Source organism: Maylandia zebra, linkage group LG14 (assembly GCF_041146795.1).
Source record: "Maylandia zebra isolate NMK-2024a linkage group LG14, Mzebra_GT3a, whole genome shotgun sequence".
NCBI lineage: Eukaryota > Metazoa > Chordata > Actinopteri > Cichliformes > Cichlidae > Maylandia > Maylandia zebra.
In genome coordinates, this window is record NC_135180.1 from 33700134 (window position 1) to 33722752 (window position 22619).

General features: G+C 39.8%; 2 protein-coding genes across 2 annotated transcripts; both read right to left on the reverse strand.

Annotated features, from left to right (window-relative positions):
* Nucleotides 1–3154: 3154 nt before the first annotated feature.
* Nucleotides 3155–10347, reverse strand: treh (trehalase (brush-border membrane glycoprotein)). Its single transcript, XM_014410099.3, is given in 16 exon segments — nt 3155–3730; nt 3732–3784; nt 4114–4167; nt 4260–4372; nt 5857–5968; nt 6480–6697; nt 6788–6988; nt 7411–7460; nt 7565–7687; nt 7933–8049; nt 8235–8327; nt 8492–8592; nt 8825–8912; nt 8990–9137; nt 9224–9324; nt 10089–10347. Coding segments are annotated over 16 exon segments (1719 nt in total). The 5' UTR covers nt 10172–10347; the 3' UTR covers nt 3155–3666.
* Nucleotides 10348–10430: 83 nt separating this feature from the next.
* ddx6 (DEAD (Asp-Glu-Ala-Asp) box helicase 6) lies at nt 10431–22619 on the reverse strand. Its single transcript, XM_004560496.6, has 14 exons — nt 22472–22619; nt 21186–21752; nt 21017–21080; nt 20711–20815; nt 19610–19739; nt 18541–18687; nt 17298–17392; nt 17057–17179; nt 16823–16951; nt 16598–16714; nt 16113–16176; nt 15764–15865; nt 15450–15629; nt 10431–13546 (listed from the first exon to the last, which is right to left on the reverse strand). Exons 2-13 carry the CDS (start codon nt 21377–21379, stop codon nt 15454–15456), a joined length of 1446 nt encoding a protein of 481 aa, XP_004560553.1. The 5' UTR covers nt 21380–21752; nt 22472–22619; the 3' UTR covers nt 10431–13546; nt 15450–15453.

The following is a 22619-nucleotide window of genomic DNA, read 5'->3' on the forward strand; positions in this document are numbered from 1 at the left end:
CTACAGCAAAGAGCTTTACTACCTCACAGTGGCACATTGGGAAAAAGGTCTTAAGTGTTTTGGATAGGAGAGAAGGAGGGAGGGAGGGAGGGAGGGGGTATCCAACAGAAAAGAAATTCATTTATCCTTCTGAGATGTCTAGAAAGTTACTGGAAAAAGGAAGCAGTTAAAGCACAAACACAAGCTGTGCTTTAAGAGTTCACCAAGTCCTTCCACGAATTTATCAAAAATCTGTTTGTGTACAGTTCTATTTTATAACCAAATTTTCCAAATTCATAAGATTTTTTTTACTGACTTCTCTTTAAATTCAAGCAGGATTTTCTTACCCATTTTAAATATGCGAAACTCAGTTACGTGCTTCTGTACGCCCATCTCTTTAGCTACATCTGGATCAACATGCAGTGACAGATGTGGAGCTGTTTGCTTGTGTTGCCAGCTTTGCTGATTAAATCCATTCTAACCACACCCACACAACACTGGAGACATCGCTGAATATTTTTTTTATACCAGTAAGTTATTTGGGCATATTTAGTTTAGATATTAATTCGACACTTTAAAATAAAGTTTTTAAACAGCCTATAAAATGTTGGCCAGTTGGCTGTAGTTAGATGTGGCCGTAAACGTAACCGGTTGTAAGTAAACCAGAATATATCTGCAGCTGCACTAACAACAAATGTGTGTGAGAGCCAACAAGAAGCCTTTTATTAAAAATTTATGGAATTCACAAGGAAGGTCAAATTATTTTGAGCTCTCACTTGTTGAAAGATTTCTCACTAGATTGAACGCTGCAGATGAGCCAAGACGTTAAAGTCTCCCACTAGAAGCTCTTCGACTGTTAGACTGAATTTTAAAATCTCATGTAGGAGAAATTCTATAGAAACGATTCTTCAAGAGTTATTGATTATAAAGAGTCAGATAGCCGGACAGTACAGAATCAATATTACTAAGCTGTCCCTTCTCTATCTGTATAATGCCTCCAATTTAGCCAATCTTTCCAGTTTAGAGGTCAAGGAGTTGCTTTCTTCTATAAACAGTTTAGCTACCAAGCTGGAGACAACATTTCTTGTGGAGGCCGCAGTCATAATTAAGGTAATATTACACAGAAAGACAGGCGTGATCCCTCAAATTAGTGATTGATTAGAGCATGTTGAATAGGAGTCAGTGGTGGCCAAGGAACCACGTCTGGCTCTTTGATTCACCATCAGAGGACAGACAGCCTCCCTCCCAGCACATCTCCACTGTGGGTCTTCACAGATTGCAGGGATGTAAGTAGGTAGGGTGGGGATTATCCTGGCAGAGCAAAGCAGGGTTCTGCAGCACAGAGTGGCACCATGAGGACTCTGTGGATAACGTGCAGTCTGTGATGTGTGCTGTAGAGGCTAGTGAAAGCTGAGCCAGGAGGCAGCACTGAAGCATGGGCTTCCATTCAAAGCCACGCAGACACATCTACCTCTATTGTCTGCCATGCCTACCTATTTTATCCCCCCCACCTTCGCTGCCATTTGATAAGATTTCACACATTTTTGCATATCACCCTGCATCTTATTCTCATTATGGAAATCGGGGGCTGCTTCTGTGCCACTAGTACTATTAACATATCCAAGGCCAGAGGTGCACACAGTAGAGAAGATTAATGGGATTACATGTGGAATTTAAAATAAAATAAAAAAAATAATCCCCAAATCCATCACATGGCTTTAAGTGCACCTTTTCTGCATCAGGTAAAAACATCACAAAAATGTATCAGATTGATAAAAAAAATAATAGAAAAATGTGAACTTTAAGCAAAGTTAGTATGCTGCTTTTGTACACAGGGGTTGTTACTGGATGACTGCTGACAAGAAGACACTCTGACCTTTGCTTCCAAAACAACATGTAATCCAGTTGTCACCAGTACTTTACAATTCATGCACCACCCAACGAGTGGGCTTCTTAAAATAATGTCCTCAGGTACTTGTAATTAAATGCACATGCTTGTGTGCACACAAACGCACCGCCTTGTCACCTCATTGCCGCTTAACTGCCGGACGACTTTTTTCACACTTTAGAGCTCGATCTCATTAACTGAGCACAACCCATTTCTGCTAAAACAGCATGATAATGTGGGAGTTATCAAATAGAGCAGGTTCTACTTGAGTTACTGCTGTCAGCAAGGGCTGAAAACACAATGACTGCTGCCTGCTGCTTAAACATCTCTAAACACAGCACACAAGGCTGCCACTGTATGAGTTATATGTATATAAAAAATAAGATAAAAAAAAGAAGCTGCCAGCTATATGCCTTGTAGATTGAGACTCACAATAGGACATTACTACAGTGTGATCTTTGGGGTTGCACGGACTACTGCACCTATTGGCCTTTTGCCTATTTAAATTGCAGTCAATCTGTTGTGTTCACTCATGCTAAAGAGAGGGATGCAGTGAAATCCCTGCTTAGGGCTCACATCTTCACACCAAAGGAGGATGCAATTTCTTCTTTAAAAAGGCAAATTTCTCATTACTTTTTTGACAACCATTTGAATATCTATATAGACTTAATTTCATGCTTGACCAGGATATCACCATAGATGTAGGCATAAATGGCAAAAACAGAAAGAGTTCCTTTGTACAATCAGACCTAGGAAAAAAGGGTTGATTTGTCTTTGTTTCTTCTTCAATTATTGACAGTTTTTGTTTGAAGTTATATTCAGCAGAGTACAATGCCTCTGCAGGGTTTAAGATTTTTTTATTGTCTAAACGAGGCCAAATTTAAAGCCTCATAACCCATGATGACTAAATGATTTTAATGTAAAATATTTAACAGTACTGTGGTTCTTCTGGCAAAATACAGCAAAACAGTTCCGAAAACAAAGGAAAAGTGCATTCTTTTAGATTGTCATATTAAAGAAACAATTAACAGACCATTGGGTTTTTTCCCCACTGCAAGAGACATTTAATTAGTTCTCTAAATAGTAGCTCGCATTGTTAGCGATGCATTCTCGTGTTCCCATGCCTTTTAAATGCACCAGGGTTAAAACAAAAAAACCCAACATTTAGCCCCCCAATCATGCATTTATAATTTCATATATTAAAACTGTCATCTAACATTTATCGGGTGCCTTGTATATTAAAAAAAAAAAAAAAAAAAAAAAAAGAATTGTGATGGTTTAAAAATATTTAGTGCAAGCAGACCACATTTTATTTCTCACATGGACTCATTTCCATTCCAACTTCAGTTTACATGCAAATAAAGGGGCTCTGTGGGAGTTGAGCTACAGTACAGCAATAAACTCTATAACTGAATTAGGTGAAAAAGCCGTTTGTAATGTCAGTTCAATATCTAGGACAAGTTAATGTTGTAATCTAAGCAGCAGCGAGCAACAGCCTGCATCGCTGGAGAGAGGCCAGAAATGCCAAAATGTTCTGCGGCTTCTGATAACACCATGCATCACTTAGCTCTGAGGTTACATACTAAAATATTCAGCAACGTAATCCTTAGTTACAATAAATCATAGCTGGTTCCTTGCAAGTTATCAGGATTGTAAAATGTCTAGAAGGCGTGCAATATGCGCTTAAGTCTCATTGTCAATTTGCGTTTAAAGTCTGTCAGTAGCAGGAGTGAAACCAGGAATAATAAAAATCCAACGGGTCCTTCTGACACCTCCGACTCACTCAAGCATGATCCTAGCTAAGATGACCAGGGGCAGCAGGAGGCCAGATCAGACACGTCTCCCTCCTGAGGTGAGAGTCGCCCCATATTGGTCTAGGAGCTGCAGCGCCACGCCATTGGTCCAACCAAACCCCAGCTGCAGAACAGGGCAACACAGCACAGCATGAGGGGTATTTATATATTCACTAAACCAGCAAACTACAACAGAATAAATACAGGAAATGCAGCCATTGGTTTTCTTAGTATTCCCATCTCATAAACTAAAGTAAAACTGGATGACAACGATTTTCTATCAAAACAATGTTACAAAGAAGAGGAGGAGTGAGAGTGTGTGCATGAGCATGTAAATGTGTTCAAGTTAAACAGGAGAGAAGAGGAATTTTCTGGGCTTTGCATGGAATTAGAAAGACTTGCGTGACTATAAGCACATTAGTTTTACACTGTCAACACATGAAAGGGAAATACCTGAACTTCATATTCTCCTCCACCACCAGGTTTTCCATCTCCGTTCACATCGTACTGTCAGGAGGAAGAAAATTGCACATTCTGAGCCAGCTGTGTTATCACACTGCAACACGAGCTCCAAAGTGCTGAAGCCTTCAAAAACTCACCTTTTCAAACATGGCTTCATACTTAATGTATGCCAGCCAGTTTGTCTTGATCCAGCGCTGGGCCAACTCGAATGCGAGTTTTTTAGCATCCTCTGAAGGTAGCTTGGAAAAACCTGGGTTTTTAAAACATTTAAAAACTATTTAAGCTGCTCAAAGCAGAAATCTGTTAAATGTTTGTAATGTTTCATCTTTATGTTGCCAGCTAATGTCGAATTAAACGATAGCTACATTTACATGCACACTAATATTCTGGAGGTAAACAGCATATTCAGATTCGATACTATGAATCAGGCCTCACTTCTAAATGAGCCTTTTTATGATTAAGCCACATGGGATGTGTTGACTTTAGTACCATCTTTTGGACATTGTTTGCATCTCAGGTGGGATTTTTACTAGAATTAGCAGGGGAAAGTAAAATACAGTGTCACTTTTATACCATTATCCCCCTTGATGATTGGTTATACATGGCTTTGTTTTTGTTTAATTAATGCACTGAGGTAATTCAACAGTAATGCCAACAATTAAAGGGAGTAGACAAACCAAGGAAAGGTTTATAACCCAGTAGTGCAGCTGTCTTTACCGGTCCCATCAGACACCTGATTTCAATGCTGCCGAGAAAGCATTTCAGGTGATAAAGACGTATATATACACATATAAATACATATATGAATGACAGAGAGAGACCCAAAGGAAGGACATTTTGCACACCGTGTCTGATGTGCATAAAAACACTCAATTATAACCAAACGTTTATTGCACTGAATTTAGTCAACAGGCTACAAGCAGCCATTATTATTTCTATTACCAACACCGTTTGTTCTCAAGGAGGCTCGATCACTAAAGCCACTGCACAATAAGTCATAAAAAAAAAAACAAACACCTCAATTTTTTTCCTCCTTGTCTAAGAAATACTAGTACATTATGAAACTGGTCTTAAGAAAAATAGGTGTAATTTTAACAACAGATCTCAGTTTTTCCAAATTCAGTCTTCACAAAGAAACGCCGCTATCATAAATCAGACACGGGTCAGGCTTCTCAGTTCAGCCATCTCGCTTCAGTGTGGTATGGAAGGCAAGAAGACGGTAAAACTAAGGATGACTCAGACCTCTAGCTTGGATGAGTTTAACAGCACAGACACCTCTAATGACATGAATCATTTTTAACCACTTTTAGCACAATGTGTCTTCCTCCCCATCCCCTCCAAAAAACAGGAAAAAAAAAAAAAAACCCAAGCCACCCTATACTGCAGTTTGCACACTTTCCAAGGTCATCCTCCAGGTCTAATTGGACCATTTGGATGGCACACCTTTGCCATGTGTTCAACTGTTTACTGAAAATTGCCTAAATCAGCTGAGGACACTTATAATCCAAAGCTACAGATGAGCCGCTGAGCAGACCTGATGAGAATGTTTTATCGGTTACAGATAATCAATAGTCCTAGAAACTGTATTGTAGAAATCCACTGTGCAGAGCTGAGCCTATGTTTAGAATTTGCTGTTCATTTTAAGAAAGAATTACCCACTGACAATAGAACAGGATGTTCTGTTAAGTGCTGAATCATCACTGTGGGTTGGCAGGTGAAGTTCATGGTACCTACCATCGATAAGCATGTGCTGCAGAGGTGGCCACGCATTAGGATAGTCCCACTGCTGCCCAGACTCTTTCAGTGATGTTGGAACTCCATTGGGAAACTGGAGAGCTCCACTCCCCTGCACAGACATTACAAAGCAAGAGTGTGCATAGATGAAAGCTCTGTAGTGCGTTTGTGCCATCTGCTGGTGTGGCTGAGCATGATTTATAAAAGCACGTTGCATCCTGCTGGGAGTTGGCTTCTGAAAAAGAGTTCATGGCTAAAAATCTAAATGTCTCTGCTCCCTCAGCGACTGTCAAGAAGCTCATGAGCCGAGTATTTAAATGCTCAGTTTGCCATCAGAGGAGGGGACTAGTCATGTTGGACATCTGCTTGACATTTTTACAAATGTAATGGGATAAATATATTTTAAAGGGGTCTTTCACACAAATGGCATGATGGGGTCATATAAAAACAATTCTTTCTGGTTTTATATGTCAGTTCTTTGATAACAGCAACAACAAAATTATTCAAGGGCTAATAGTTTCAGTTTCTTGTGGAAACTAATTTGAGGTAAATGTGTATCTTTTCTAGTTTTGATGAACAAAACAGGCAAAATGATCTATTCTTCCAGGAAAATATCAACCAACCTTCAGATACTGTACCGCCTTCTCTCCCATCTCAGGCTGAGAATAGCACTGTGCCCAAATTGGTCCCAGGTTGGAGGGATAAAACTCAAAGTTTTTGGAGCGCGTCATCAGGTTGTAGTCAAACCAGGCTCCCCTCTCAGCATCCCAAAGCACAGACTCTATCGCCTCCAGCCTCCTCGCTGCAGCCTGGTCGTATACTGCAGCTGAGTCACTATCACCTGTCAGGAAGTAACACATCACCGTTATGTAACACCAGTTAGGAATTAAAAAGCCACGCACAAGTTAGTTTCAAGGTTAAAAAGGCTCACCGAGCAGCCGATGAAACGACGCAAGAGTTTTCTCATTGCGGCACAGCAAAGCGTTGAGGTCAGCGGGCAGGATCTGACTGGTGCGCGTGTCTCTCAGGGTGCCACTGTTGTCGCTGCCATCAGCTATATACCAGCGGGAAGTAAAGTCCCAACCAGACTCTGCACCCGTTTTCAGATCCATCCACAGCTGCTCTTTCTTGCCTGAGGGAAAGAAAAAGAAAACACTAGTAGAGCCACAACAAATCAGCATCTAAACTGTGGTACTTACTCGTTAAATATGCAGCCTCATGTTGAGCCATGTTTGTTTTCTAGCACTTTTGTCAGAAGCTTTGGTGATTAAAAAAAAAAAAAACTTGTCAAAGGAGGAGAAAGCAACTTAAATATACAGCTCCAGTATTTTCCCTTCAAACAGGTTCTCTTTTAAGTGTGGTAAAGTTGTTCAGTGAATGAATGGGTTTTAACATTAAATATTCATTACTCGGGTACTTTCAGAGCAAATTTGTTTTGCACAGATGATCCTCGAGTCTCTGAGAATATAATATTATCCCTTTTCCCACTTTCTCAACTGGAATAAAATGACCATCAGAGTGCAATACATCCCATGAACACTAATAGGCCATTACCATCAGTGAGTCCCTCAGCTAATTCCAGATCGTCCAGATAAGATTCAGGCCTAGAAAGACAGACATGGTTGTTGTAGGTGAGGACATGGAGTATAGTCCCACAACCTAAATATCCATTTGTTATTTATACCAGGTAAACTTCCTTTAAACATACCTGGGCAAGCCCACCTCTACATAATACCGGTTCAGTACATGCTGCTTCCCATTTAATTCTAGATCCACAGAACGGTTCTCCATCCAGAATTGGTACTCCACCTCCAGAACTGGTAAAGCCGCTCTAAACCGATTGTAAAGACAGCAGGAGGTGCTTTTTAATTCACAGTACTTTCACATTGCTTAATATCCTTAAACACAAAACTTAAAGTGTCACATTCTAATTAAGTATGGTAGGAACAACAAAACACCGGAGGCACAGAGAGGCACGAGCACGGAGGTGCTGATGTTTAATATGCTGAAAGAGGCAGAAGGCAGCTAAAGAATGATAATGTGTCTGGCAGGACGTCAGCTGGGGCTAAATATCACCTGAGGAACTCTTTATCCTTGGTTGCTTGATAGTAGCTCTCCACCATTAGAGTGAGGAATGGAGGCTGACTGCGCCTTTCATAGTAAATCCGCCCACCATTTGGAACAAAGCCATATCTGTAGGAGGGAAAAAAATCTTTTATTCCACAAATCTTGAATATCCCCTGAGAGCTCCATTTCCAAAGTGCACAACTTGGGTTACTAAATGACTTATTATTGAAAATTTGCACGGTACACTACCTGCAGCGAGGTGGACATGTTTTTAAGTGCTCTGAATGATGAAAGACGTTTTAAAGGCTTACCTGTTGACAAGGTAGAGGAAGTTTTGGATCATTCCATGGGCTGTATCTGTCATCTCTGACAGCAGGAGCCCGTTGATGACCCAGTAGGAGTCCCTGTTGGACACAGAGACTCGCATCACTTTCTGGGTATGGCACGTAGGTGGGCTATCAGCATAGACCCCTGTCTGGGACTTCCTGTGATCTCTTTTCTCTCTGACCTTGTGATACTCTACCACAGCTGTCAGACAGCTTGGTGAAAGGCTTCATTGTTCACTCACCAATAGTAGAGCTCCCTGAAGCGTCCCCCTGGCACAACAACGGGATGTGGGGTGTAAATCTGAGAGTAGAGCTCTGGGTGATCTTTAACATCAGAATGGATCTGGATGGGAAATCATATTTAATTTAAAATGTTTGGACTGAAGCGTAGGTTAGTGGTGGATCCAACAGCAAAACAAAACTAGAGGAAATAGTGCATCAATATTTCCTAAAACTCAAGAAGAAACTGAAAAGAAAAAAAAAAAAAAAAAAAAAAACACTGATAAAACAAAAGCATAAAATTTGTGAGGAAGGTTGGTTGGATATTAAAGTTGTGTTAGTTTGCTACTCATCACCTTTCTGCCAAGAGATTTCCACAGACCATGGATCTTTTCTGCCCACTCGCGTAGTTTATCATCTGCTATCCCACTCAGGAAGTTTGGCCTGCAAATCAGTCATGTCATGTGGGTACAGTTAAAAACACAGTATAATCTCAGCAGCAAACAAACACTGGATCTCACTTCTCATGCCAGTCCGGCGGAGCCCATGACTCAAACTCTGTCCCTGGTTGATCAAAGCTTGTATTGAGAAACTCCTCCAGTTTCACAGGCGGGATGGTTGTATTTGGAAACTTGCTTGAAAGATTGCGAAAGGCCGACAAAACATCATCTGCAGGGAGAGAGAAGCAACGCAGGAAAGCACATGATTCAGAGCCTTGAATTTCTTTTATTTATTTTAAAACCAGACCGACTTACCAGGAGCCGACCTCAGCTTCATGTCAACAAAATGCTTATCATCGTCAAACAGTTTTGCTTCTTGGACCTGGTGCAAGATGGGCCCGGTGCAGTATATTTCACTGAAATAAAAGGGGTATAAATTATTAACTGTATCATGAAGGTCATGTCTGTATTAGAGCAATACACTCAGTTGCTATCAAAGTCCTGCGGGGAAGCAGTAAATCAATAAAATATAAATATATCATGGAGAGGGGAAAGGTAAGCCTACAGCTTAGTGTGGTTGCACCCCCCCCCCTTCCAAAAAAACAAAAAAAACAAAAAAAAAAACCCCAACACTTTAAACCTGTCAAACAGCCATCTGTAGCAAGTTAAAAAGTTGGCAACCTATCAAATAAGCGACGTTCTGGTGGAAGGACAATGCACAACCGACTGGGCATAGCGTAAAGATGCACCGTATGCAACATTGCAGGTAATAGTCAATATATGTAACGCTTAAGGTAGAGTAACGGGCCAAACCAATTTTTTTTTTTTTTTTAATTACAGAGGACACGTCGGCTAAAACGGGACAGTTTGCAACCCTAGTCTGTAGTCGTGTCATCACTGCCCAGATGAAACGCAGCAAGCCATTAAGCAGAGACCTTTCAGTAGTTTAGATTTCAATCACTGCAGTAATTTGGCATCATTTTAAATCAAATTTGTCGATTTAGGATTGACCCAAGGTTCCTCTAGTTCTTTTCCTAGACCAGGAAATGACAAATCTCTTGTATCATGGAGACTTTCATGTCCCCTTACACACAAGACCCCCCCCCCACCCCAAAAAAAAAAAAAACCAAACACCACCACAGAAGTTGTATTTAAAAGTATATATTAATATAATCCATACCTGTCACATGGTGGAGGAACATCTCCCTTTACGCTAGCAAAGAGAGCCAAAGACAAGAAGCACAACGCTTTCAAGTTGCTCATGTTCAGCTGTAAAGTCAAGTGACGCCAAAGTACAAGCAAGAGTGCTATAAGAGAACTGTCATAAGAGAAATGCCTCCAGGTCAAAGTTTATATAAAGACACAAGATCTGAAGAGGACAGCTGCCTGCTACATTAGTGGCGCCAAGCTTTGAAAGACTCATTAGTCAGGTGAGCAGCAGTGTCCAAGTTCAATTTGCAATATATTTGGAGGAAAAAAAACAAAGAATATATATTTTAAAAAAAAAAACCACTTCAGACAATAAATTTCAGTGAGCTTTATTGAACACAACTTTTAATCCAATCCAGTAATATTTATGACATCTTGCATCACTGAAAAATCTGCCAATTAAGCAACCAAATTCAAAATAAAGAAAATTTCACTTAAATTTGGAGCCTTTTTCATGAAACGTGTACTCCATTGAACATTTCATTTTGAAAAGAAAAAAGCGGGGTAACTCAAACCTTTTCGTACCCATTACCTAAACTTTGGATCTTTAGATATCCTGTTTCTGAAGTACCCACAGGCCCCACCCCACATATTTTACTGATGCATAAATTCAGAAAGAAATCCTAAAAAGGACTCCTATCGTCTCTTGACAGTTGAGAGATGGGACGGCCAAATTGTACACAAAAGTTGTGTTATTAATGTGTCACAACAATCAAGAGGACGAACTTATGCATCAGGGCAGCAGGCGCACCAATTCAACCTCCTCCCAAATTTAAAAAAGAAAAAAAAAAAGACCTTAACAAAAGAGACAATTTTATTAACCAATTAGATGCCCAATCTGGGGAAAGATGCTCTTGTCTCAGTCGTTAAGGTTCTCCATGACAGCCACTAGCAGTAAAACTAGCTCCCACATGAAGGCAGCCATACGCTGAACCTCGAAGGGTCGTCAATTTTAGCCTCAAAGCATTTTGCTGCGTCAATTACTGCCAGTGGGCTGATAAGAAACAGACAGCTGCCAAGTGCCTGCACAAACAGATCCCTGTCGACTCCACTAATGCTCAAATTTAATTTTGACTTTAAACGAGAAAAATTCCCCCCACCCCCCCAAAAAACAAACAGCCTAATTATCAGTTTAGATGTGCAAGTATTTCTGGGACAACAGCAGAAGTGTGAGAACAGGGATCAGAGTCTAACCAATGAGAAATACACGGGTAACTAATCATCTCTGCTACACTTGTCTTTTGAAATGAGCTTAAATTAAATGAGCAATACTTCCCATTGGTTAAAACAGTTAAGAGAGCATCTCGCCATATTAAAGGGAACACCTCAGTTACAAAAAGGTTTCAGCTGAACAAAGTGATCAGAGGACCTCAATGCAAATGTAAGGTTGTCACATTGCATATAAAATGCAGAGGTAAAGCCCCAAAACCCAAAACATAAAGCAATAAAGGGCAGAGAAATTAGCCATGAACTCAGCAGGCTGGGATGCCCAAGTTATGTCTTAAACAAGCAGTCTGACATAAAGTAATTTTCTAACCCATCTTGTTCATTCCCCCTCCCTGCACTAGCATGCACTTTACTCCCAAGTGGGTATCTAGTGTGTAAAAAGTAGTGCAGTAAGTGTAGCTGCATGAACCATCTGTGTTTTAAGTGCTGATCAACTTGCTCATGTTTGTTTTTAAAGTATCTTTTGTTAGCTGGTTTCACAAAAGCCAGCCAACTTGCAAAGCACAGAATTTGTTCCTGCTACATTTTAGATGGATTTCAGATGGTTCGTTTTGATGCAGTCGGCCAACATTCTGCAGAAGGAGGGGGACTTCCTGCCCCTCCCTCAATATTAGGAAGTAATGTAGCTGTGCTTAAACAGGGCATAAATCAACGTAACAGCTAATACCGTCGCCACAAAACAAATTATCTGCCAATTCAGCTGCACTGCAGCGAGTAGTAAGTAATAGAATATTTTCTTTTCCAACACCAGCACTCAGTATAAGAGATCTTAAGAGTGTTTCAAGAGTTTCACAAGTCAAGGCTGGTGACAAAGACTTCATTACTCAAATGCACAAGCTTCAGAAAGCCATCTGTCAAGACTCGCACTTGTTAACACTGGAAGCAAAAGAACAAGGGCAACAATTTAAACAGTTAAGTGCATCTTTGAAGAAACATTCCAACAAATATGCATGGGCTAAAAAGATTTTCAGCAATAACTGTCTCTAAAAACATTTCATGAACTACGCCATTTAAATGTTTTAGATTCCGGTAAATTCTGCAATTTCTAAAATTATAAATAAATTCACAGGCCAATATTGCAGATCAAACAAACTGGCAGTTCGGGAAACCATCTCCAGTGCTAACAAGAGGGAAGGGGCGGATGGCTTTTCAGTTTGTCAGGCAGCCTTTTTAACTTGTTTAAAACAATCTTAAAATGAAGGTATATACACAAAGTGTAAGGTGCACCCCAAACGCTGGCTGCACGTCTCACAGAATTAAGTATGGCCACCCACAGGAAGGTGAAACACAGGACGACAAAAGACAGACCGAAGAAGAAATGAGGGAGAAAAAATAAAAATACGCGTCAGGCATTCGCTCCAAATAAACTCCACCAAAATAGGAATCCTCATGACTCATGGCGTTGCAAGGCTGCTTAATTATTTTTAGTGTTCTGATGCTGAAGACAGAGGAAAGAGTTTGGGTCTCTCAGAAGCACAAGTTTTTTTTCACCAATGACTGACAGTCTGGCTGCATCTTGGAGAAAGGGAAAAAACAAAAACAAAAAAATCCAGCATCTCTGTCCATGGAAATCCAAGTTTGTCCTCATTTATCAGCCAGACTCAAGTTCAGCTTAGCCAGCAAGAAGATAATTCAGACCAGTCTGCCTCCAATCATCTCCAGTTGCTGTGAATGGATGACCCAACCAAAGACGGGTATGAATTCACCTATTTTGTCAGACATTAAATTAGTGTAACAAATTTTCAATTAGGTGAACAGAAATATGTAGCGTGGAGTGGAGAGAGATGACCGATAATGAGGGGTTATTACTTTAGAACAAGCTGAACTGTTTAAGGCACTTGATATTAATTGGATAAAACTTCCGAACTTAAAAGTGGAGAATGGAGGGTGTCCTATCGCTCTCTGTTGGTGCTGGCTTTGTGTCAGTGGTGGATATGAATCATCACAATGTGCACTGATAACTTTTCTGACTTGGTCCCATTCTTTCCTCGTGGTGCCCATGTCTTCAGGGTGTGGTGGTGCAGCAAAGAGCCTTGAAAAGGCAGATGAGTTCTTCCAATAACACATCCATCAAAGCACGCATTCCTAATGGTGGCATCCAAAAAAGGAAGACATACAGCAACTGTACATTTAAAAAAAAAAAAATCCAAAGATGTGGGGGATGAAGTAGAATACAGAGGGGAGTGGAGGATGGACTGGTCTCTAGAAAAAGGAGAAGGGAAAAAAAAAAAATATCACATTAGACCAGACTGTTCAACAAAACCCCCACTAACAACACTCAGATAAAAACTATTCTACACATTACCGAAGTTCTTGATTTACATTGGAGTTACAGTGTAGTGGTCTTTTTTTCTTTTATCTTTGTTAACAAACCGGCTGATTTTTCATAGATCAGATGACCATTTGGGTTATAATGTTTCAGAGTGAAACTAGGGTATGATTTCTCTGTACATGCACGAGGACATTCCTGACACCATGATTGAAATGCCTAAATAATTCTTATCATCAAAATCAAGACAGATTTGCTGGAAGCAACCTGTATAAATGTATCAACTCAGGGGTCATTAGCAGATATCCAACTTCTACAAGGATATATTAAGGATGGTAAAGACATTTCATCTTCTGTTACCTGGAAACACTGTACCAAAAAAATAAATAAATAAATAAAAAAATAAAAAATAAATGGCCACGAGCTGTGGGTAGTGACCGAAAGAACGAGATCGCGGATACAAGCAGCAGAAATGAGCTTCCTCCGAAGGGTGGCTGGCCTCTCCCTTAGCGATAGGGTGAGAAGTTCGGCCATCCGGGAGGGGCTCAGAGTAGAGCAGCTGCTGCTCCACATCGAAAGGAGCCAGCTGAGGTAGTTCGGGCATCTGACAAGGATGCCCCCTGGGCGCCTCCTGGGTGAGGTGTTCCAGGCATGTCCCACCGGGAGGAGGTCCCGGGGCAGACCCAGGACACGCTGGAGAGATTATATCTCTCGGCTGGCCTGGGAACGCCTTGGTGTTCCCCGGATAAGCTGGAGGAGGTGGCTGGGGAGAGGGAGGTCTGGGCCTCTTTGCTTAGGCTGCTGCCCCCGCGACCCGGCCTCGGATAAAGCGGATGAAGATGGATGGATGGATGGGGGGAGGGGAAAAAAAAAAAAAAAAAAAAGCCTCCTTGTCCTTTTTTCTAGCTATTTTTCCTTGATCTCAGAAACTTTGTAAGATCATAGCAAGGTTTGAAGCAGAATTTATAAGGAATTAAGACAACAGCACATAAACTTGGGACTAAGACGTGCATCTCATTCCTAACCAATATATTCCTATCTGAATGTTCAATGTAACTTGTCCCAGCTGACCAAGGGGGAAAAAAACCCTAAAATGTTGGCAATGAAACAACGGCTACAGCTCATGATTTATAGAACTTATGTAATTCTTTGGTGCATTTAAAAAAAAACAAAAAAAAAAATCATGGCATCAGCTCGATAGGCTTTTATTACAGCAATATTAATGTTCATAGTTCACATGTGGCTTTAACCGCCTGTTGAAGCAGCAGCAAACAGAAAACACTTCTGAACACTCACATGATCTGCTCTGCTGTTTCAGTGATCGTTTCAATGTGTCCTCTGCTGAAGGAGGTGATAAAGGAAGCACTGAAGTATCTTTTTAGTATTTAGAGAATTCGACTGCGATTATGGCCAACACGCTGATACTCTGCATAACAGCAGTGACGTAGCAAAATTGACCATTTGAATACACACCATTTTTCACACTGCAAATATACACACTATATTACATTGAAAAACCTTTGTAGATTTCTTTTGCCATCTTTAAAAATAAAAGTAACAGACTTGCCTCACTGGATATATGTTCACTAAGAGCAGCAAGAAAAGCACAGTCCAGGTAATGACAGTAATCATGGCTAAATTGTATTTAGTTGTGTCAGCAAGGTGCCGAAGTATCCAGCATACCAAGCAGCAAAGCACTAGCTCTGCAACAGCTCATATCCATCAGCTCGTTTGTAAAACTTATTCGAACCGGCAGGATGAAAAAGATTAAATCACAGGAGATAAATTATCTTCCGACCATCTATAAACCAGCTGGTCGCATATCTGTGTACTCACTGGCTCATGGCTTGACTTCTTCGCCACTCTCACTGTGGTACTCTGCCACGTATAGGCTCTTGTCAATGATGCCAGGGATGGGCTTTATTTCTGTTCCAAGCTGTTCCTCAATCCCTTTCAGGTTGAAGCGATCGTCATACGTGATGAGGTTGATAGCTAGACCCAGGTGTCCGAAGCGGCCTGGAAATTATGGTAGTCAAGAGCTTAAATAATTGCTTTAGCATTTTTTGCTGCATAAAATGCATTTATATTGCAGACAAGAGTGAAACAGTTAAAGCAAAAAGGATGAAAACAGTCCGAGTCACGGCCCTTACCAGATCTACCGATGCGATGAAGGTACGTTTCTCCCAGCTTAGGAAAATCAAAATTGATCACAACATTCACAGCTTGAATGTCGATTCCTCTTGTGAAGAGGTCTAGAGGGGGAAAGTAATAAAGATCAAACCACGCAGGATAGAACATTAAAGAAAATAGGCTTGCGCAAATCAGTCACTACAAAAAAACAAAAGCAAAAACAAACTAGAGATGTACACAATAGAACAGCTCAGTTTCACCATCAAAAACTACTACTACTACTAATAGCAGTAATAAAAATCCTCTCTCAGTTTCTTTCAACTCCTACTGGTAAAATGCGGCAGTTGTACACACGTTTCTTTCACTTACCAGTGCAGACTAGATTCCGGCACAGGCCATTTCTGAAGTCGTGGAATACACGGTTACGATGTTCCTGGAAAACGATTTTTTTTAAAAATGCATTTAGAAGCAGATTTATTCACTTCAGAGCATCATTTAATTACATAAGGATAAATTACATAGAGATAATGCATGCCTTTTTACTCTCATAACACTTGTCCACAACTGATGTAAACCATGTTAGGTGAGGTATAAGCACATATGCTGAGTCAGTAACTAAGCTGTCATCTCAGGTATTCATAACATGCAAAAACAAATGACAAGTAAAGCAGTGGAAAACCTGTTTGTGCAGCAACCCAAGTGTTAACAGTTCTATTTTTTTATCATGTAGTCAGTCTGGGGACTGGCAGTGCCAACTCTCCATAAACAGGATGTTGGAGTGAACAGCAGTTCTTGCAAAAATCAATTGTGCATTTTGGTGAACAAGCTTTTCTGGGGCAGTACTTTAAGCTGACCTGTCTCATCTTTGCATGAATGTAGAAACATGAATATCCAAGCTGGGAGATCTTCTTGGCAAGGAGCTCCACTCTCTGAGACGAGTTGCAGAAGATTATGGATTGGTTGATCTGGAGCTAAAAATAAATGATGCAAATAAATATGTAAACAATTGCATGTTCATCAGACTCTTCCTATTTATACATTTTTTTTATTATTTACACGTGCAGAGAGGCAAAACTCACCCTGGAAAACAAGGTGTTGAGGCAATGGACTTTTTGCCTTTCAGTTACATAAGCATAATACTGAGTCACACCCTTCAGTGTAAGCTCCTCCATTAGGTTGATTTCATAGGGTTTCTGCAAGTGTGAATTCTACAAAAATACATAGAAATGATTATATACAGGTTGAAATGCAAGTTGTAGCATTGTAAAGCTTATTTGAAATCACAAGTTCATGAATAAGGAACCAAAATGTACCATGAACTTCTGCACGCTGAGAGGGAAGGTTGCAGAATAAAGCAAAATCTGCCTCTGCTTGGGCAAAAAGCCCAGGATCTCCTCCATCATGACCACAAAGTCCTGAGACAGGAGCTTGTCAGCCTTTTGAACAGGAGATGGGGGGGGGGGGACATTTAGCTCCATTACCTGACTGACCCAAATTATCTAAATGCACTTATTTAGAAAAAAAGGTCTAATAAAAGTAAACAGCTTCACTCACTTCATCTAGAACGATCATCTGCACTTGACCAACTTTGGCCACTCCTTTCTTGATGAGGTCTAAAATCCTTCCAGGTGTGGCAATGACCACATGTACTGAAAAATAAAAAGCAAAAAGGTAACAATAATTAAGGTCTACCACATTTTCTGAGAATGGCAGCGTTATCAAAATTTACGTGTCCACATTTCAGTGGAGGAATGATGGTAAATGATCACGATTATCATATTGCTGATATTCAGCCGCTGAGGAATGTTCAACAAAAGCTATATTGACAACTTTAACAAAAAAATCAATATGCATTTGACAGTAATCAGATCAATACATGTGTTTTCATTAGTTAACATTTCAGACATCAGCATTGACTGCCTGCGAAATGTGTGTGTGTGTGTTTACGGGGGTCTATTTTTTGTACTGGCTACAGATAAGATCAGGCAAAAACTTGAAAATTAAGCCAGACTGTGCTTATCATCTTTTCTCCTTTGCAGATCTCAGTGCAGCTTATAATGCCTTCCTTTGATGCACTCATGTTTGTTTGTTTAAGTATAGATGAAGATTTTCATTCACTCCAATCAAATGAGCTTTGGTAGCAATCATATAGTATACAATAGCAACATTTAGGATTCAACTAGAGATGTACCAAAGATCCAGGAATATTTCAATTTACATCTTCTTAAAAAAAAAAAAAAAAAAAAAAAAAAAAAAAAAAATCGTCACTGAGACAGACAGTAAAGCAGACGATTCAGATCGCCCCTGATTTCAGACTGTATGAGGAAATCCATGCAGGAGATTGCACAGACTTGCACAGACTTCAGCGTGAAATAATCATGTTGACTCCCACCAAGAGTATTTAGCATTAACTAAAGCTAAACTTACAAGAAGAGTAGCTGAGGGAGGAGGGGAAAAAAACCTTAGTTAAATGGAAAAAATAAGCTAAACTGTAAATTTGCAAATCAAAATTTTGTTAATACAGATTGAGTTTCAGTTTTAGTTGGTTTGTTAAAATTTGCCAGTACAACTCAAAGATTTGTTGTTTACTGGGAGGGGGACACATTACATTAATGCAAGTCAACTGTCTTCACTAACTGTTGTATTGTTAGATTAATTTCCAGTTTTCCTAAATCTTACTCGTGGAAAATACCTTCCATATAATAACACTGAAACCAATAAAAATAAATAAAAGATAAGATAGGCAGTGTTATAAAATATAAGACTGTAATAAGTGATGTTACGTGTGAACGGTTACCCGTTTCATCGAGTCTCATGATGTCATCACGGAGATTGGTTCCACCTGTGGTTGCCATGACCTTCACACCACCCATGTGTTTGCTGACCTGGATACATATTTGGCTTACTTGCAGAGCCAGTTCTCTGGTGGGCACTATGACCAAAGCTGGAAAAAGAGAAGACTTATTTATTATCATTTTATTAAACATTTGCAAGTAATTAAGAATAGGATCAAATGCAATGGTACTACTACATTTTCAAGCATCAAAAACAAATTAAAATAAAACATGCTCCGATCAGTAACATGGTCTCAGACCTTGTCCCACCACTTTCATTTTTATGAGGACACAATGAATCAACAAAAAAAGATGTTTACATGTCTTTATCAGACACTGTTGTATTCATAACATAGTCAAAAACAGTCTTCAGAAAAGAGAATAAAAATGTAGTTGCATGTTAAATGGAGCAAAACAAACTAGACCATCAATAACAGGAAACCTAGCCTCGAGCAAAATAATGCATTTGGATGAGGATCTGATTTTGTGCTCTTGAAGCAGAAAACTCTAGAAGAGAAGCTGACATTTAGGGATCGCATGTGTAGCACGATTGTGTAACACGTGATTTGCAATTTATAATGTTTTTGGTTAAACGTGAGTATGTTGTAAACCATTTCAGCAGCACCGTTGAGCAGAATTTACAGTGTGTATATATAGTTGCCATTTTATTTTGGAAACACTGAACAGCAAATGTCAAAATATATCAACTGTTTATACAACTACAGTTTGTTTCTCCTGTTATCCTAAGTAAGTAATATTAAAATTGGCATTAGAAAAAAAAAAATGTAAATGTTGATGACTTTTGCATTTCTAGTTAAATTTCAATACTAAAGCAGTTGTTTTTTGGTATCATTGATTTGACCAAATCATCAGTAAAGGCTCATTATGTGTCGAGGTTTATCAAAGGCATACTGATTTCATTTTCACCCCCCTCTTTTTTTAACAACTCACTTAATGACTTTCAAATGAGGCAAGCTAAAATTCAACATTTATAATAAAAAAATAAATCTTATTGAAAATGAGCTCTCTCACCTTGTATGCAATCCTTCTTCAGGTCAATGCGTTCAAGTAAGGGAATGAGGTAGGCTCCACTCTTTCCCGTGCCATTCTTGGCTCTGGCCAAAATATCTCTTCCTGACAGTGCAATGGGGATGCTCTCCTCCTGCAGACAAAGAGAAATACAAAGAATACTTTTTGCTTCAGTCACATCACACATCTACTTAATTTATTCTAGTGCAAACATGTAATACAATTGTTCTGAGTGGAAGGTAAAACGTTAATTTTTCAAGTTCCATTTACTTTGTCTACTAACAGCCCATACACACATCCACCCACCCTGCAGTTTGCCTTTCTGAAATAGGCCACCACTCATTAGCATACTTTGTTTACATCGTTCCTTCCGATGGATAAGTGCTGAGAAACTGAAACTTATTCTGTGCAGCCGAGAGTGATTCTAAAGCTTATAAATGAAGTGTAATAAACCAAATTTGCCAAACAAGCTACTAAAGATGTTAAACTCATGAAAGTGCAGAAAGACAACTGAGGAGATGGGCGCCACATGTCACATAGCCAAGTGAAAGTCCCTGGGTTCAAGTCTCTCCCCACTTTCCTTTCCTTACCATTGTCATTGTTTCACTTTCCAATAAAGGCAAAAATGCCACAGAAAAAACAAAAAACAAACAAGGCAATCTTTTTTTTTTTTTTTAAAAAGATAACTGATGAAATCAAAGCTGAAATGCATAACCTGGGTACAACAAATGTACAAACATTGTGTGTCAGTCCACCCACTAAGTAATAAGAAATATCACGGTATGTCCAAGAGGTTTCACCAGAGTTTTTAGGACACATGCTAACAGGCACTACCTAAACAACCTAATAGGTACTACAATGCTCCTGAGCCATACTGCAGGAATAGCAATTTTCACAGGTTTGAAGAATTAACTGTTACATTTAACCTTTAATAGTCAACTAAAAACTGTTGACTACATTTAACACTGATCACGTGTCAATGTCAAAGAACTCGTCTGTCCTTTTATGCACTACAATCTATTCTGTAAGTGCCAAAGTATGCACTTCCTTATGCACAAACATGCCTTCTTGTTCAGCCGTCAAATCAAAGCAGTCTTAACATACCTGGATTGGAGATGGCTTTTCCCAGCCCATCTCAAAGATTCCCATAAGCAGCTCCCTCTTTAGGCAATAATCTTCAAACTCATTGCCTTTAGTTGCAGTCACATCCTGTAATTGTCACAGAATGATTGTATATGAAGAAGAGTACTGACAGCTTGTGTGGAACACATTAATATAACAGTGATTGTAGGCTTGTATAAAAATGACTTATTAAACACAGCACTGAATATTTTTATTCACAGCCCAAAAAAAAAACAAATGAGTAATAGGATATATAAGCTTCCAGGTCAAAAGAAACGTGTTACCAACCGAAGTTTTCATCCTCATGTCCTTTGGGGGCAATTTCAAATTTTTCTTCCAGTCATCTCCAGGCCTGTGGAGGCCAGAATTATTATTAACAAGCAGTATCACATTTAACTGACAGCAGTAGTTGTAATGAGAAGTCAAAATAGTTTAATTTTAGTATTAAATAACTTACTTGATGACAGCATTTGTTGTAGGGGCTGGCTGGGAGTTTCCATTGTTGATTGTGCCTTTCATCTGGTTAAGCTGCTGCTGCGGCCCTCCTCCACCTCCACCTGGTGCTCCAGCAGGCTTCACTGAGCCTCTGAGCTGTCCATTCTGGTTGGGCAAGCCCAGAATCACTGGGTTCTCCGTTCTGGCGGTGCTCATGTTGACTTGGCTCAACTTTATTCCAACAGCAATGAAACCTTTAACAGTTTCCAGGTGAAGTGAGTCCACTCAAACATAAAAATTGCCCTTGCCTTTTTAAATCTTAATCAACTAAAGGTAAATACTAAATCATTTACTCTTCAACAATGTCTTTTGTGATATCAAGTGTCCAGAAACAAATTCCTCTTCTCGTTTTTTATAAGACTTCTATGCATGGAAATTAAATTAGGGCTTAGCATAGATAAATTTTGTCAACATTATCTGGAATACTCCAAGAGAGCTTCGCAAGCGTTCAAGCATTGGCCGACAGTTCAGCTAGCCATCTTGATTAGCTAAACTGGGCCGCTGTGTCCTTCCTCGGGGCTGTCCAAACCTAAAACACACAAGACAGCGTTAGAAATGGCAAAATAGAAACATCGGTGGAATAACAGCTCCCCAGCATGCAGTCCTCGGGTTTGGTGAGACTTAAAGTCACCATTTTGCCAACGGACAGCAGAAACACTTGACGGCTGGCCTAATGTCAAAAGTTAGCCGACACAGCGCTGACAGCGAATGTTATTTAGCTTCGCAAACAATGAATAAGCGGCCTTGATAAATTAAGAGCATTGGCAAATTAAGTGTACAGTTGGATAAGAATGTGCTGCATGTGATTTCTACCGGATGCATACTTTAATGGTTCAACGGTGATTAGTGTACTCGTTTAATAAAAAAAAAAAAATCTACCCTCGAAGGAAGAGTAGGTAGGCTAGTTACAGACATGACTTTCTGGTACATTAATTTCAAGCTTTTCACGTTAATCAACACGACAATACCGAATTCATATACATTTATTCCAGCCAATATTACACGATTAAGTCATCTGACCATTTTAAATGTCAGCCCAATAACAAGACTGACTGGCTATCCGCCATCAACCAGCATTAACTTTAGCTGCAATGAGATTGCCGTGCTAGGTCTGCTAGCAACCTAGCAAGGCTAGCGACGGTAAAATAATAAACACTAAAGCCTAGTGTTATCTACAAGAAATATCAGCTGAACCTAAAGCAATGATCTATTCGTGAATTGAAGCAGATTCATTATAAGGACGTTTACCTTGAGCTATTGAAATAGCCGGTGCCGTAAGCGGTATTTGTGAGCAATCTTTAGCTAACTACCAACGAGTCTCGTCAGAGTCAAGCAAACGTCCAAGATGGCTTCCACCCGTATTTGAACCCGCCCCCATCCAACGAATCAGCTGATT